The sequence below is a fragment of the Quercus lobata genome, chromosome 6 (assembly GCF_001633185.2).
Source record: "Quercus lobata isolate SW786 chromosome 6, ValleyOak3.0 Primary Assembly, whole genome shotgun sequence".
In the NCBI taxonomy this organism is placed as follows: domain Eukaryota; kingdom Viridiplantae; phylum Streptophyta; class Magnoliopsida; order Fagales; family Fagaceae; genus Quercus; species Quercus lobata.
Genome location: NC_044909.1, coordinates 29,468,511 through 29,483,052, shown reverse-complemented (window position 1 = coordinate 29,483,052; position 14,542 = coordinate 29,468,511). Strand labels below are relative to the sequence as shown.

Below are 14,542 nucleotides of genomic sequence, written 5' to 3'. Positions count from 1 at the left end.
GGTTCATTAAACGGTCCGGGTTTGGAAAACATGGCATGGGGTAAATTAAAAAATTGCAAAATTTCTTTAAATTAATTCATTTAGAAGAGCTTACGAAAAGCACCTTTGAAATCAAATAACAGTTTGAGACTTTGTCATTATACTAACTAGCTTGTAACTTATGTTTACATACAGAAATGTTGATGATGATGATAATAATAATAATAAAATAATTGAAGAATTTTGCTAACATTATAACTGGTGCATATTATTTTTTTTTGATAAGTTAACCAGTGCATATTATATTTATTTTTGAACAGATTTACTCATTATTAATAACAAATGATATTTTTGTTGTTGTTAATATTTGTATATCGAATATGATATTATGAAATTGTACGGTTAACAACATTCATTTTATTTTTATTAAATAAATTAAAGATTTTTTTGCATAGAAAAAAAACTATACAGTAGAGTTAGCCATGCTAAGACTGTTCTTGCTAAGGGACCAATCCCTTAAACAAAATAACTTGGAAAAGATTTTGAAAAAGACCACTTTGCCAAGATGTGCAACTTCATTAGTATTCTTGTACATCCAATTAAACTCCTACTATCTCGCACATATAGTGTGCACAAGATCTCTTACGAAAACCCAGTATACAACTAGCAAGAGAGAACTCAATATCAAACCACCGAATTTGAAATCAACCAAATCCCAACAAAAAAGAGAGAACAAACCAACAAATAGAGGAAAAATAACAAATTGCCACTGAAACCAGAATAAATGGATTGAACTGCACGTCTCCCTCTCTCGCAAGTCATGGATGATTGGAAAAACAAAGAGAGAAAAAAATAATAATAATAATAAAAAAACAAAAGAAGAAGAAGAATAATATCAACAGCAAGACAACGATGGTAATCATGGTGGTTGTCGGCGGTGGTTCTTCTGGTTTTAACTATGTCTCTCTTTCTCTATTAAGCCCTAAGTTTCTCTCTCCTCTCATCCGTTTAGCCCTTGGTAATTTGTTAAGTGAGATGCGCGAGAGTATTACATTTTGAGTTTTTAATAGGAGAGTAATAGATGTGTTGATTTGACCAGGGGCATAGCTAGGAATTTTTGCTTGGAGGGCCAAGATAAAACAATCATATTGATTTTCAATTCAAGAAAATTCAAAATATGACATTCATACTTATATACATGTCTTTGTGCATTAGTTTAGAAAAACAAACATTAAATTGAAAGTAAGTCTTAACTATATATGTATCATATATGTAAGGGCTCTAAAACTAAAGGCCTAGGCCCACCTAGAACAGTGTTGCCTTGTCTTTCAAGCCCAACAATAGAATTTCTTTAGAGAGTGGGTAAATAATTCAAGTACAATTCTAACCTAAACTCAAGTTAAAGACCAAAGAGTCTAAAATAACAGAAAGGATTAATACAAGTATAAGATAAGAAAAATAGCTCTCCTCAGGCTAGTTCGATGATTAATCTCTTGCATATAAGGTCTAAGTATTACACCATATGATACACTGTACACCTTCTCTTTCTTTCTAGTTTTTTTCCCTCAGCTGAAAAGATCCCTCCCTTTTGGGAGACTCCTCTCCTTTTATACCCCTCTTCTTCATATCCTAACCCTTCATCTGTATGCCTCCAAGCGTTTCCAAGAACACTTGTCCCATCAACACTCTGCTGAAGGTAGTGGAAAGGGTTGCTAGCTGTGAAGATATTGTTCAGGGGTCATTTCTTCATTAAATGCAACTGATAAGGTTGTTCCAGGACATTTAATGTGAAGGAGGAAGGTAAACTTCTCCAGGAAGCTTCCTCCCACCGTCGTTGCCCTCCTCATGGTTCTTTATCTTTCGCACAGGCTTCCATGAAGCGCTTCTCCATTTTACCTCCCATGCTCAGGTTAGTGAAGTCCTCGGGGCTGTTACATTTCTACGAGCGTGTTTGTGCGAATAATTCATGTTTTAGTTCTCTTCGATCCTTGATTCTAATACAACATATAATATATATATATATATATATATAGAGTGTTTTACTAACGTATGCCCTTATGGCATAAGTTAGTAATTTTAAGAAATTTTTTATAAAAAAATGAAAAAGTAACTAATTGATTTGACAGCTTTTTCATATTTTCATAAAAAAATGTCCTAAAATAAATGGTAAGATTATTGCTAGAATTTTTTTATCAGTGTAATTCATATTAGCACTCAAAATACTAACAAGCTAATCGACCAATTGAGCATCGTAAGGAAGAATTAATGAAAGAGAGAGCACTCGGTAATGGTGATGAGTAGAGTCTTTTGGGTGGCTATAAAGTGCAAGGGGATATGGTAATAGTTTTGGGAAATTGCAAAACTTAAATACAGTATTTAAAGTGTAATACATTAGGTTTCTCAATTAAATTCAAACGCATGTTTACCATGACAAATAAAATATAAACAATATTTTCATTTTTAAGGACAATTAAATTCAATACAGAGTTTAATTGGGAAATATAATGTACTACACCTCAGTTTTATCACTTTATCCTATTAGGAAAATTGAATGACTAAAAAGTGGTAAAATTGAGGGGTAAAACTATAGTAAAGGACATGGACATGGACATCAAGACATGGGATATGGTCTTAGGCTCTTAGCAAAAAAATAATTAAATAAATAAAGTAGGGATTTGCCAATGGCTGTGCTTTTAATGGAGAATGGAAAAAGCAAAATGAATGAATCTTTATGGTTGAAAAGTGGGGATTTGAGGTGAGGGAAGGGAGTTATTATGGCTAACGTGTAGGAGGAGAGGGGGGGGGGGTGCTAAATCAAAGGGATTGAGAACTAGTTTTACCTACAATTAGAGAGGATCTAAAAAATTTTGGAGGGGCCATGGCCCCCAATGCATTACTTTGCTTCGCCCTTGGATTTGACTATTGTGAAGTTTATGGAATAAATTGGATAAAATTAAAGTTCAAGGAGTGTCATGACCACTAACTTAAAGTTCAGGGCATGTTTGGACATTTTTCCCTATGTAATCTATGAAATACAAAATTTTTAATGCAACAGTTACACTAGTTGCAAATCTCCCCCATCACATCTTATTAAAATGTTGCAGGGGAGTAGATCAAGGGGTATTGTATAGTCGTTGGAGACTTGGAGTTGCAACTAATATAGTTGCTAAATTGTGGACTCTTAGGTTGTGTTTGGTTGGAGGTGAAATAGAAAAGATAGAAAAGAAATGAGAGTAAATAGGTTTTTGGGTTGTTTGGTAAGGAGAGAAAAATAGAATAATTTTTTATGGGGCCTGTAAGGACTCAATTTGTAACGACCCAAAATGATATTGGATTCGCACGTAAAAAATGCCCTAACAATATCATTTGTAGAGCGTGGGTTTGAAAGGCTAGGCCTTGGTCACCAGACGGTGGTTTGTTGTGGTGTTCATATAGAATTAAATCGTGTTCGCTCGAGGAGTCTTTCTCCTAGAGGCGGACTGGGAGGCTCTGGTTCTTGGCCATTTTTCCCAGCCTCCTTCTTGGCGCATTGACCTTCACATTATATGGCCCTTCTTGGTTGATCTTAGCCCTTCACTTGTTGATTAGGCAGGTGCCTACTTCAGTACCGTCCCATCAGCTGTCTTCCCTTGCTTTTTTTTAGTTGCGATGATCGAAGCCGCCCTGTTCAGGCGTCTTTTCTCATTAATATAGTTAGGACGTTGGCGGGTGCATTTAATACGGAGGGGACGTATTTACCCTGAACCAGTTTCGCACCGTACCCCCACGTGGGTCCCATTCTACTCGCATCTCCTTCAGGGGGCTTTTTGGGGGCAGCCTTCAACGAGATGTTGCTCTTCCCTTTGAAGTCTTGGAGTGTCGAGGATAGGGTCATCCTCAGCTGTGCCCCCGACATTTCGGCCTTTCCCCATTCGTCCTCGGCAAATACCCTCCTCGGCACGGCCCTGAGCCCTAGTAGAGCGTGGGCCGGATCATAAGTTCCCTGGCCTTACAGGGCCTAAACATTTTCTCCTCGGGTCCACCAAAAAACAAGTCTCTCCAAAATAGAGAGAAAACAAGGTGGAAAACTTGGTTGTTGGGTGCCAATTGTTTTTACAAAATTAACCCATTTCTTTTACGTTAGTTACCCTACAAGCTTCATCTTGCTTTCATCAATCTTTGTCTTCTTCTTCATTTATTTTTGTCTATATTAGTTTCTATCACTATGCAGTAAGGTGCTAACTCTTTTCTTTTATTTATTTATTTATTTTTTTCCTGGTTCTTTGCTTTTATTTTTTATTTTTTTAAATTGGGCATGGTTTTTGTTTTGATGAACTTGGTGGAAGTTTTTATATTGATTGTTTGTTTATTTTTTAATTGAGCACAATTTTTTTAATAAGGGAATCTGAGTCAATTTATACCAATTTCATTTTTCATCCTCTTATTTTTCTTCTCAACCAAATAAATGAGTTTTTCATCTCTCCACTTTTCCATCATCCCAATCTAACTAGTTAATATTGAAGTTTCATTTGAATATTCAAAATTTAGTAGTAGAGCTTGATGCTAGTTTAGTAGTCACTTTTATGAATAGTACTAGTGTAGCTAATGGTGAGCTTATTGCACTTATAAGAATTGCTACAGGGAAACCAAAGTTGTATTGATGCTTTAACAAGGAGGGAAGCTTGTTGCAAATCTATTTTGTAATTTTTTTATTATTCCCCCCATCTTATTTGTTTTCTAGATTATTTTTAGACAACTTTGATATAGTTTGTGATTGTGTTTTTTACTATTGGAATTCATGTGTCTTGGTCTTTGAATGTAATCCAATTTACCAAAAAAGAGAAAAAAAAAAGAAAAAAGAGAGAGAGGATATTTTGTTGTGTAATTATTGCCTACTCTTTTGTAGGTAATCTCCATGACGTGTTTCTAGAATGTTGGAAATTTATATTATTCAATCAATGATAATATAAAAATGGATTAAGAAATTAATTGAAAGCGACAAAACCACTAGACAAGGTTCATTTACTTCCTTAATCAACTTCAAAATTTAAAATAGTATGAACTTTGGGGATCCTAGAAAAGCTTTTCTCAAATCCCAAGCTATTCTCTTGAGTGAATCATTCTTAACTCTCTCTTCTCTATTAGTGATATAATCTTTATCTACTCAAGCTTTCAGCAACACTACTAGGATTTAGATCAATATAGGTAGTACCTTAAATGTCAAAAGGTGACAGTCACCATCAACAACATTAGCATTAAGAGTTCTAATACTCTAAAAAGGCTATTTTAAAGCTCATACCACAAAAACCAAGCATTATCCTAGTGGCTAGTTGATAAAAATTTTACAAACATTAAGTTATGCTTACCAACTTGCTATAGCAAGTTTTAATATTTATTTTATTGGTTTTTATTCTCTCAATTATCTCTTTTGAGTCTCACTCTCACAATCATCTCTCTCTCTCTCAATATGTGTGGTGGTTGGTTTGCCGATGGAGATCGACGTGATTGCTAGTTTGCTAGTGAAGATCACCATGGGTTCGTTGGTTTGTTAGTGGATGTTGGATGGGTTTTTCTAGTTTTGATAGTTGTGATTGAATGATATAGGTTTGTTATGGTTTTTGAATGGGTTTGGTGTCTCTTTTCGTGGGTTGTGGGGATGGTGAGTTTTGTTGTGGTAATTTTTTATTTGTTATTTTTTTGGAGGATGTGGTGGTTTTATTTATTTATTTTTCTTGAGTGGTAGTGGAGCGATAGATTTAGATGGAGAGGAAGAGAGATAGGGAGAAGAAAGAGCTTCAGAGATAGAGAGAATAGGAATGGCAATGAGATTGGGTTTCTTATTTCCCGCCTAGCCCCACTTTCGCTTCAACCACCTCTTTCAAGCAGGTACCCATCCTGTCACACCCAAATATTATATATATATAATATATTAAAAGTTTATTTTTAACGTATTAAATTAAAACTCATAAAACATTAAAAAAAAAAGTTCTAACATTTCAAAACTTTATAACCCTAAGCTACTACTACAAATGTTATGCTCTTTTATAGTGGTATTCTGGTTATGTAATATATTATAAGTCTGTTTAAAAAAACTCTATATATTACTTTCGTGTTCATGTGTTCTAATAAGTATTACTGTTTCCTCAAAAAAAAAAAAAGTAATAAGAAATACAAAAACAGTTCAAACATAGCAATACAACAATTAAAAAAAATATAAACAACGTAAATACTACAACATAAAAGCATAAATTCAATAATACAATATAAAAAATCATCATAAATTTAAAGTTAATAGGCTAAAAACACATGTATCTCTTATAAAAAAAAAACTTATAAAAATATTTTTTTAATTATTTAAATATAAACAGAGCAGGTGCAGAGGAAATGTTAACCCCCCATCCCTCTCTTATTTGTTATGTAGGGTGGGTAAAACCCGTCCATCAAAGGCGGGTGAGGCGGATATCTGCATATGCGGGTTTAAAATACCCTTCCTAAAAGAGAAGAAAGAGAAAGAGAGAGGGAAATAAATAAATAAATGAATAGTGTGGTAACTTGTGCGCGTTGTAAAAAGAAGAAATGAGCTATGTTGTCAAATATTGAACGGCCCAAGTGCAATTAAAAGCCCAAATAAGATGAACTGAAAAGCACTAGTCCTCTAAGCCTAACTCTATTTGCTTCGTCTTCATTTCACCCAAAATCCTAGGGTTTTTAAATTTTTCATTTCCTCTCTCTCTCTGTGAAAAAGAATGACGAAGTTGAGGAAGCTAAATCGGCCCACGGGGCACCGAATTTCCATGCTCAGGTTCTCATTTCATTTCCTTTTTTTTTTTTTTTTTCTTCTCAGGTTCTCAATTATCGCAATTTTTTTTTAAATAAAAAATTTGCTATTTATATTTATTGTTTAGAACAATGGTGTCCCAGTTGGTGAAGCATGAGCGTATCGAAACCACTGTTGCCAAGGTACGCTTCTTCGTTCTTTTTTTTTTTTTTTGGTTGTGTGGCTGTTTTTACCATTTCAGGGTTTTTGTAGGGTTTAATGTTTTTAATTTGATATATCAATCTGGTTCTGATTTTTGTGTTCTTTTAAATGATTAATGAAGCCTGTTTGTTTATTTTGTAGTGAAATTTGATATGTACAGCAAGTTTTTTTACCCTGCTAACTGGGGTTATGGATTTGGGAAATCTGAATTTGTTTTTTGTTTTTAATAATTAATTGAAGGATTTTTTTTTTCCTAAAATTGGCAGGCAAAAGAAATTCGGCGGCTTGCTGATAACATGGTGCAGCTTGGAAAAGAGGTATGTGTAATGGGTCGGTTTGTGCTAATTTAGTGTTCTTTAAATGGTTTAGTGTTGTTTTCTTGATGCAATTTACCTGGGCATGTTGTTTGGTAACTGAAAGTTATCCAGGAAAATGAAGCTAGCTGGGTTTACTTATGTGCATATTATTATGTGTGTTAGTTTACTATTTGGATGGTATGGAATTGAATCACATAAAGCAAGATATCAATATGATGTTTATTTGTTTATTTATTTATTTATTTTTTTGTGTGAAAAAGATGATGATAATTTTTGAAAACCAAGTCATATATTGATATGGTTTGCAATAATCTCAGAAATGCACTGAGGCCGATAGATCCAACTCCCTCACATATTTGTACTCGTGTTATTGCTGTGAAACAAAATCTCAAAATGGGTGGAGAAATTTATGTGGCAACATAATGAAAGATTATTTACCTTTGAATGACAAAGAAATTTTTTTTAAAATTTTTTCTGAAATAAACAATTAGTTGGTTTATAATATGCACAGTATATTTCACAATGGCCTTAAGTTGCAACTCTGTGCTTCATGTAATCTTCACCATAAGGATCAAGTTATAGATACTTTAAGCTCCCAAGGGTGCTACCCTGATGCCCCATTGTGTGGAATGTGGACTTGAAATTCTTATGACCACTGTTTGTGAAGAAGTATTGAATCATCCTGACCTTGTTAATATATGAATATTGAAATCAACTGTAAGATTTAAATATTTTCTTGATAAGTTGAATGGAGTTTAATTTTTGGGTACGTACATTGCAAGATCCTTGGAATTAAAAGGGAAAAAAAAGAGTGGCTGCCCTGTTGAAGTTTTATTAATTTTTTATTGAAAAGAGATTATATCATATGGTATTTTCCCCCAGCTTTCATTTGGGTGGTGTGTTGTGGAATAGGCATGTATGTTGATATTTTTTTTAGGTATTAGGATGAGACCAAATTGCATTTTTTCCCCCTTTCTCTGAAATCTGTGTGCATTTCCTTCTCTTTGTAAATCATTCTATATAATGTTTAATGCAAAGACTCAATAGGATATGGTGAAAATTTTCTTTCGAAGTGAAGAAATTCAGCCACCAAGTTTGGAGGCATAAAGGCCAAAAATATGAGAATGTAGAAGCAATTATATGAATGCACGAAGGAAAAATAGAAAAATGAAATAATTAATTAAGATATTCCGAAGAAAAATGGCTTGTCATACCTTTAATTAGTTCATCTTAAAATAGTTAGTATGGGGCCCAAGTTTCACATGTTTGAACCTCATATAAAAGAGCAATAAGAGGATCTGTGAAGGCTTGATTTGAGTGCTCAATAACTTTGTATGAGGAGCCAGTTGCATCAGCACCTCGTCTCTTAGCCTTAACCTAATGTAAAATTCATGAGCAACAGAATAATTTTTCTAATAATGTAGTAGTGTGGGCCACATTCTTAAGATTACAAGTATGACTCTTTAGGTGGCATTGTATGGATCCAAAATCAGTGATATCTAGAGTAGCATAGAGTGACATGTAGTTCTTTATATGGTCTTAATTTACTAGTCTTTGGCTCTTCTTAAAAGTTATTTAAAAATTAGAAGTTAGAGTAATATGATCATTAATGTCTTTTTTATAAAACGAGCTCCTCGAGGATCCTAAACTCTTATATTTTGAAATGTAGTGTTTTGGAGGTGCAACTTCATGAAGTGAAGGTTTGAGTTTGAAAATTTATATTATAGTATTGCGAATGGCCTAATAAATTTTGGAGTGGAGGGCCTTGCAAGTTGTGATTCCTTCTCTCTCTCTCTCTCTCTCTCTCGGTGCTTTCATGTTGCATTTTCTAAATGACAGATTCTGTCCCAAAATTTTTTACATGCAATCTACTGGTATCTTAATCTGAAGAAATAACATAAAATTTTAATTTAAAGAAGCTGATTATCTCTCAATCTGTTAACCAACCTGGGTTTTACTGTGCTGACTATTTTTGTGAACTAGGAACTGAAATGTGAAATCCTGAAAATTGGCAATCCATCATTTCAATTGGAAAGTCCATCTTTATTTGAATATGTTCATGCCTTTTAATATATTTAGTTCTTTTCTTATCACAGGGTTCCCTTTGTGCTGCTAGGCGTGCTGCAGCCTTTGTGCGAGGAGATGATGTCATTCACAAGCTATTTACAGAACTGGCTTATCGATACAAGTGAATCTCAAACCTGTTACTTTTTCAGATATTATTCTTATATTTATTACATTGGGCAAATGTTTTGTTCCAGAGATAGAACAGGTGGATACACAAGACTACTGCGGACTCGTATTCGAGTTGGTGATGCTGCTCCAATGGCCTATATTGAGTAAGGCTGTAATTTATTTCTTGACTGGTAATTTTTGTTTGACTAGGAGACTGGTTTTCCATCTGGTTGAACTATAGGTATATATTTTTAATAGATGGATGGTGATAATAGTAATTATTTGGGTAAATTTCACTAACCTACCCTAAGGTTTGGACTAATACCAACCAGGTCCAACAAATTTTAAAACTGACCCATTTGGTCCCTAAAACCAATTTGGTCCTAATTAAACACCGTTAGGCCCATCCCAATTCGTCAGTCACTGAAGCTCAGATCTATTCTCTTTCTCCTCTCTCTGATTCTCTCGTCTACCTGTCTTCTCTCATCTCAAATTTTCTCATCTTTCCTTAACCCTAAACTCAGATCCTCCAGAACCTCATGGCTACCACATCAAGCCACAGTCACTGCAAGCCTTTACTGCAGTGGCTTTCTCTCTCTCTCTCTCTCTCAAGTTCAGCCATGGCCAAACACCACAAAGCCCACGCCACCACAAATGGCAGCTGAGCTCAACAGCACCACCACAACTGCTGGCCACTGCCTCTTACTCTTTATTTCTCTCTTATTCTCTTCTCTCTCTCTTTCTTTCTTTTTTTTTTTCATAAACAAACCCCCTTTTGTGTTTTGGTTTTGTGATTGGTTTTTGGTTTGGTTAATTTAGGGATTGAGTATTCTGTTGGCTGTATGGATTTAGTAATTTTGATTTGGATTTGTAAAATGGAGTACTAGGTGTTTTGAGCTTTGGCTATTAGGGTTTTGAAAATGGGATTTTGGGTTGATTTCAAAAGGGTTTGGATGTACTGTGTATATGTGCCTGAATCAGTGATGGGTAAGATTTGTTTGTGGTGGTGAGGCAGTGAATTTGTTTGGTTTTGTTCAGGAGAAGAGTTTGATGGATTCATTAGTCAAAATTTGTGTATATATTTTCTGTGTATATGTCTCACCAATTTGGTATTGGTTTGGCTGGGTTTGGTGTACAAACTGAGAGAAAAGAGAGGGGTATGGGTTTGGCTAGGTTTGGTGTACACACAGGGAGAGAAGAGAGGGACAATAGAGAAAATAGAGGGATGAGATAGAATCAGAGAGAGGAGAGAGAGAAGAGAGGGACTAATGGCATTAACGGTGTTTAGGGACTACATTGGTTTAAGGGACCAACTTGGTCAATTTTAAAATGTCTTGGACCAAGTTAGTATTAGCCCAAATATCAGGGTAGGTTAGTGAAATTTACCTTAATTATTTGTGTCTTGTTTGTGGCAATGTTGACTGTCTACTAAATAATATGTTACAGTAAGGATTTTTTAACAATTGAAATTTTCAGTTTCAAATTTGTGATTCTATTAAGTTAGCTTGTTGGGGGCAGAGAAAACATTTGCGATTCTCATAAAAGCTTCGTTTGAATTTTTTTTAGCAAGTTCCTAGGATAAGCTTCTTTTGAATGGATATCCAAAAGAATCTTTTTTTTTTTTTTTTTTTTTTGGATAGGTAATATCCAATAGAATCCTTATTCTATTGAATGGTTTATTTTTTCTTTACATAGTTAGATGCATCCTTGACACTTCTCAATATTTTTCTAAAGTTTTTTTAAAAACGAAAAAAGAAAAGAATAATGTTGATGCAATGCAGTAGGAAATTCACTTATTTGCCTGAAACAGACTCATTAACTTATTTGAGTTTTTGCTGAATCTTCTGTGAGTTTGGTCTTGTTACTTAAATTGTTAGTCAATATCAAACAGGTTTATCGACCGAGAAAATGAACTTAGACAGTCGAAGCCCCCAACTCCTCAGCCACCACAAAAAGCTCCACTTGATCCTTGGACAAGATCCAGGCTCCAAAAGCAGTTCGCTCCACCTAAAGAGGAGAAATCAGAGCCTGAGATATGAATCCTAACATTGTGAACATGAGATTTTGTTTCATAGTTAGCGTGGAGCCATTGGAACATCCTAATTTCTTCTAGGCTCTATTCATTTTAGCTGAAGAGTGCTGAATCATGTAAAATAAATCTTGTGTAAACCCTTTCACACAGTTTTAAAAAATTTCATCATCTGTTTTGTTTGGTTTTCATAGAAATATCAGGAGTCCAAATGGGAATTGGAAGGTAGATTGAATTCATGTTATAAGTACTGAATTAGTGAATTGTTGGTTATTATAGTTATCAACACTTAAGGAATTGTACTTACATATTTCTCATTACTCACGTACAAATATGTATATTTTAGAGAGGTGTGGTAGAGGGCACACATACACATTATAATTGGTATATAGCAGAATTTGACACTCACCCACAACCATGGTTGTTAAAATCGTGATCTACATCGTAGGATCTCACGATTTTATGATCTTATCTCACCAAAACATTTAGAATCGCACAAGGATCATAAAACTTGTAGGATCGCATGTAGGATCATGTAGGATCGTAGGAGATCCTACCGATCCTACCAAAACGTAAAAATCATTTTTTTTCTCTTAACATATAGCTCTTTTGGTTGTGAAAGTAATTGGAGCATATTTGGAATAGTAAGACCAAATGACTTTGGTATATTATCCTCAAAAATGAATGAGTTGGTATTTGTTATGTAAAACTTGAAGATAAAAGAGAAAATACCTAAACCATCAAGTGCAAAAGAAGAAATTGGTTTGAAGAATTTGTCTTCAGATGATGAGTGGTTAGCAAAGGGTGTCGATCAGAAGATGATGGTATAGATTTTAATGAAGATAATGAAGTAACAATTTTAATGTCTTCTTTTATAGATTTAAAAAAAAAAAAAAAAAAAAGTTACATGTGTATAGTGTGAATGCGTGATCATTATTATATCATTTGGTTATCAATGTTAGGTGATGATGAGGGTTCAAGAGCTGTTGTAGAAGGAAAAAATGTCCTAGTATTTTGGTACTTGGTTTCTAATTAAACATTCACTAAACTTTTTAAATACATTGCGTTAAAACTTAAATATCTTTGTTTCATTAGTATAGACGTAGCGAAGTAGGATATGCAAATTATATCATATGATCAAAATCTTTATTAATTTTTTTTTTTACTTCATTCATAATTTACGTGATTATGCAATATAGAAAATCATTATCAATGTGTTTTTTGCTTCAAATCTAAAAATAGGTAAGATCTTACAATTCACAATCTTACTTACTTTCTGCGATACTACGTAGGATCCCGATTTTGAGAACTTTGTCCACAGCAATGACAATTTATGATATCACTTGAAATGCTGGGCATGTCTAATCTACCGGAGCCCACATCAAAAGAAAGTTGAGGATTGGAAACCAAGGCAACTTTTTAGCATCCTAGTTATAAACTACTACAAAGTTGAGGATTCACGCAACAAGCATAAATATATGGCCCAAAGTCTCCTTGTTACTTTGTAGACATCCTTTAAACTTGGCCATTATGCAGAGATTATGTTATAGTATATCTAACGTATCAATATTACAGAGGCTACACGGTTTTGCTAGTAATCGAAACAAGCATATTGCATTTTTTATGTACACTATTCTACCCTAAAGACAAATGCAATAAGACCAATCTGGTCAATATATGTTACAGTTTAACCACACTTTGACACTACATAACATAACTCCAATCGATCTTTTTCTTGTTGATACTCAGTTATCAAAAGCGCTGAGAAACCCACATCAAAATCAATTTGGTAATGGTGCCCACATCTTATAGAAAGTAAAATAGACAGAATCCAACACGTCAGTATGGGATATGGATGATACCAAAAAAAAAAGAGAAAAAAAAAAAAGCCAGATTAGACTGCCTTTCGGTTGCTTTGCTTCCAATACAATACAACATACGAACTGTGTTACGTCTCTATATTCCCATAACCTTCTTCCTATTTTAGTATTAGATTGGTATACTTCCTCTACCTTAAACAAAAAGAGAATATAATGTACTCTTCTAAAATCTTTATATAAATATAAATAGTGTATTATTGTGAAGACAGTGCACGGGATGGAGATGGAGTAACAAAAAGATACGTAGCGATGGGTGCACGGCTTCCATCATAAAACAAATAGTCCATACTCTCTATCACATAAACGCGTCCATTTCTAGAACTCTCAAGTCTGTTGCTCCGAACATTGCTTTCTTAGGCTTTGTACATCATTGTTTTAACTTTTAATACACTGTAACTTTTTTTTGGTTTTTTGTTTTTGTGGATTGACTAGAAGAAGTTTCTCTTGACGTGAATGCAAAGGTTATAATAAGAGTTGGACCAGAAATGGGCGGTTCATCTCACATCTAAAGCAATCGTGCTTTTTCCTAATCTCTCTCATTTTTGCCTATTTATTGTGGCTTTGACCAACTTAATTATTTCTGATGCCTTGTGTCTGGTGGCATGGTTGTTTGAAAAAGACCCTAAACCTATATCACTTATCGAAAATTAATATTACTTATGTATTACTTGTGTGATAAGAAAATTGTCATCTGTAATTATCTGCTTGATTGTCAGTTAGGTGTTGCATTGCATTGTCACTCCTATTTCTTGTAAAACCATTCAACGTCCATTTCCTTTAAAACATATGACAGAAACTAAATTAATTTGAACTGAAAATCAGTAGTAAGAAAATAACAATAATCATTTCACCTGCTACTTAACCAATGCAATTGAGAGAGAGAGAGAGAGAGAGAGAGAGAGAGATTAAGGAATTGATCGAATCGGGTAATTTAAAACTGGAAATTCATGGATTGTATTAGCAATCAGACTCATTTTGGGGAATGTTCTCAAAATGACTTCAAAATAATCATTACTTTCTCTCTTTGCTTAGTAAGACGGGACATATTACACCTTTACTCCAAATCTAATTCAATATCAACGAAAACAATTGTTTTCATCAACCTAATCTGCCTAGTTACAACTACTCTCAAAATAATGACATTTTTTATTGCCTTCTTTTAAAAATATAAGAAAAAAAAAAAAAACACTTAACTATAAAATAA

General features: G+C 33.9%; 1 protein-coding gene across 1 annotated transcript; it reads left to right on the top strand.

Annotated features, from left to right (window-relative positions):
* Positions 1-6,595: 6,595 nt before the first annotated feature.
* LOC115994381 (50S ribosomal protein L17) lies at positions 6,596-11,764 on the top strand. Its single transcript, XM_031118511.1, has 6 exons — positions 6,596-6,760; positions 6,864-6,918; positions 7,204-7,254; positions 9,351-9,442; positions 9,516-9,593; positions 11,321-11,764. Exons 1-6 carry the CDS (start codon positions 6,705-6,707, stop codon positions 11,466-11,468), a joined length of 480 nt encoding a protein of 159 aa, XP_030974371.1. The 5' UTR covers positions 6,596-6,704; the 3' UTR covers positions 11,469-11,764.
* Positions 11,765-14,542: the final 2,778 nt, after the last annotated feature.

What these genes read in the sequence shown, in the direction of transcription:
- LOC115994381 (XM_031118511.1), top strand. Translation starts at nt 6,705, where the DNA reads ATGACGAAGTTGAGGAAGCTAAATCGGCCCACGGGGCACCGAATTTCC. An exon ending in TCGAAACCACTGTTGCCAAG is followed by an intron (nt 6,919 to 7,203) that starts GTACGCTTCTTC and finishes TAAAATTGGCAG; the next exon opens with GCAAAAGAAATTCGGCGGCT. An exon ending in TGGTGCAGCTTGGAAAAGAG is followed by an intron (nt 7,255 to 9,350) that starts GTATGTGTAATG and finishes TTCTTATCACAG; the next exon opens with GGTTCCCTTTGTGCTGCTAG.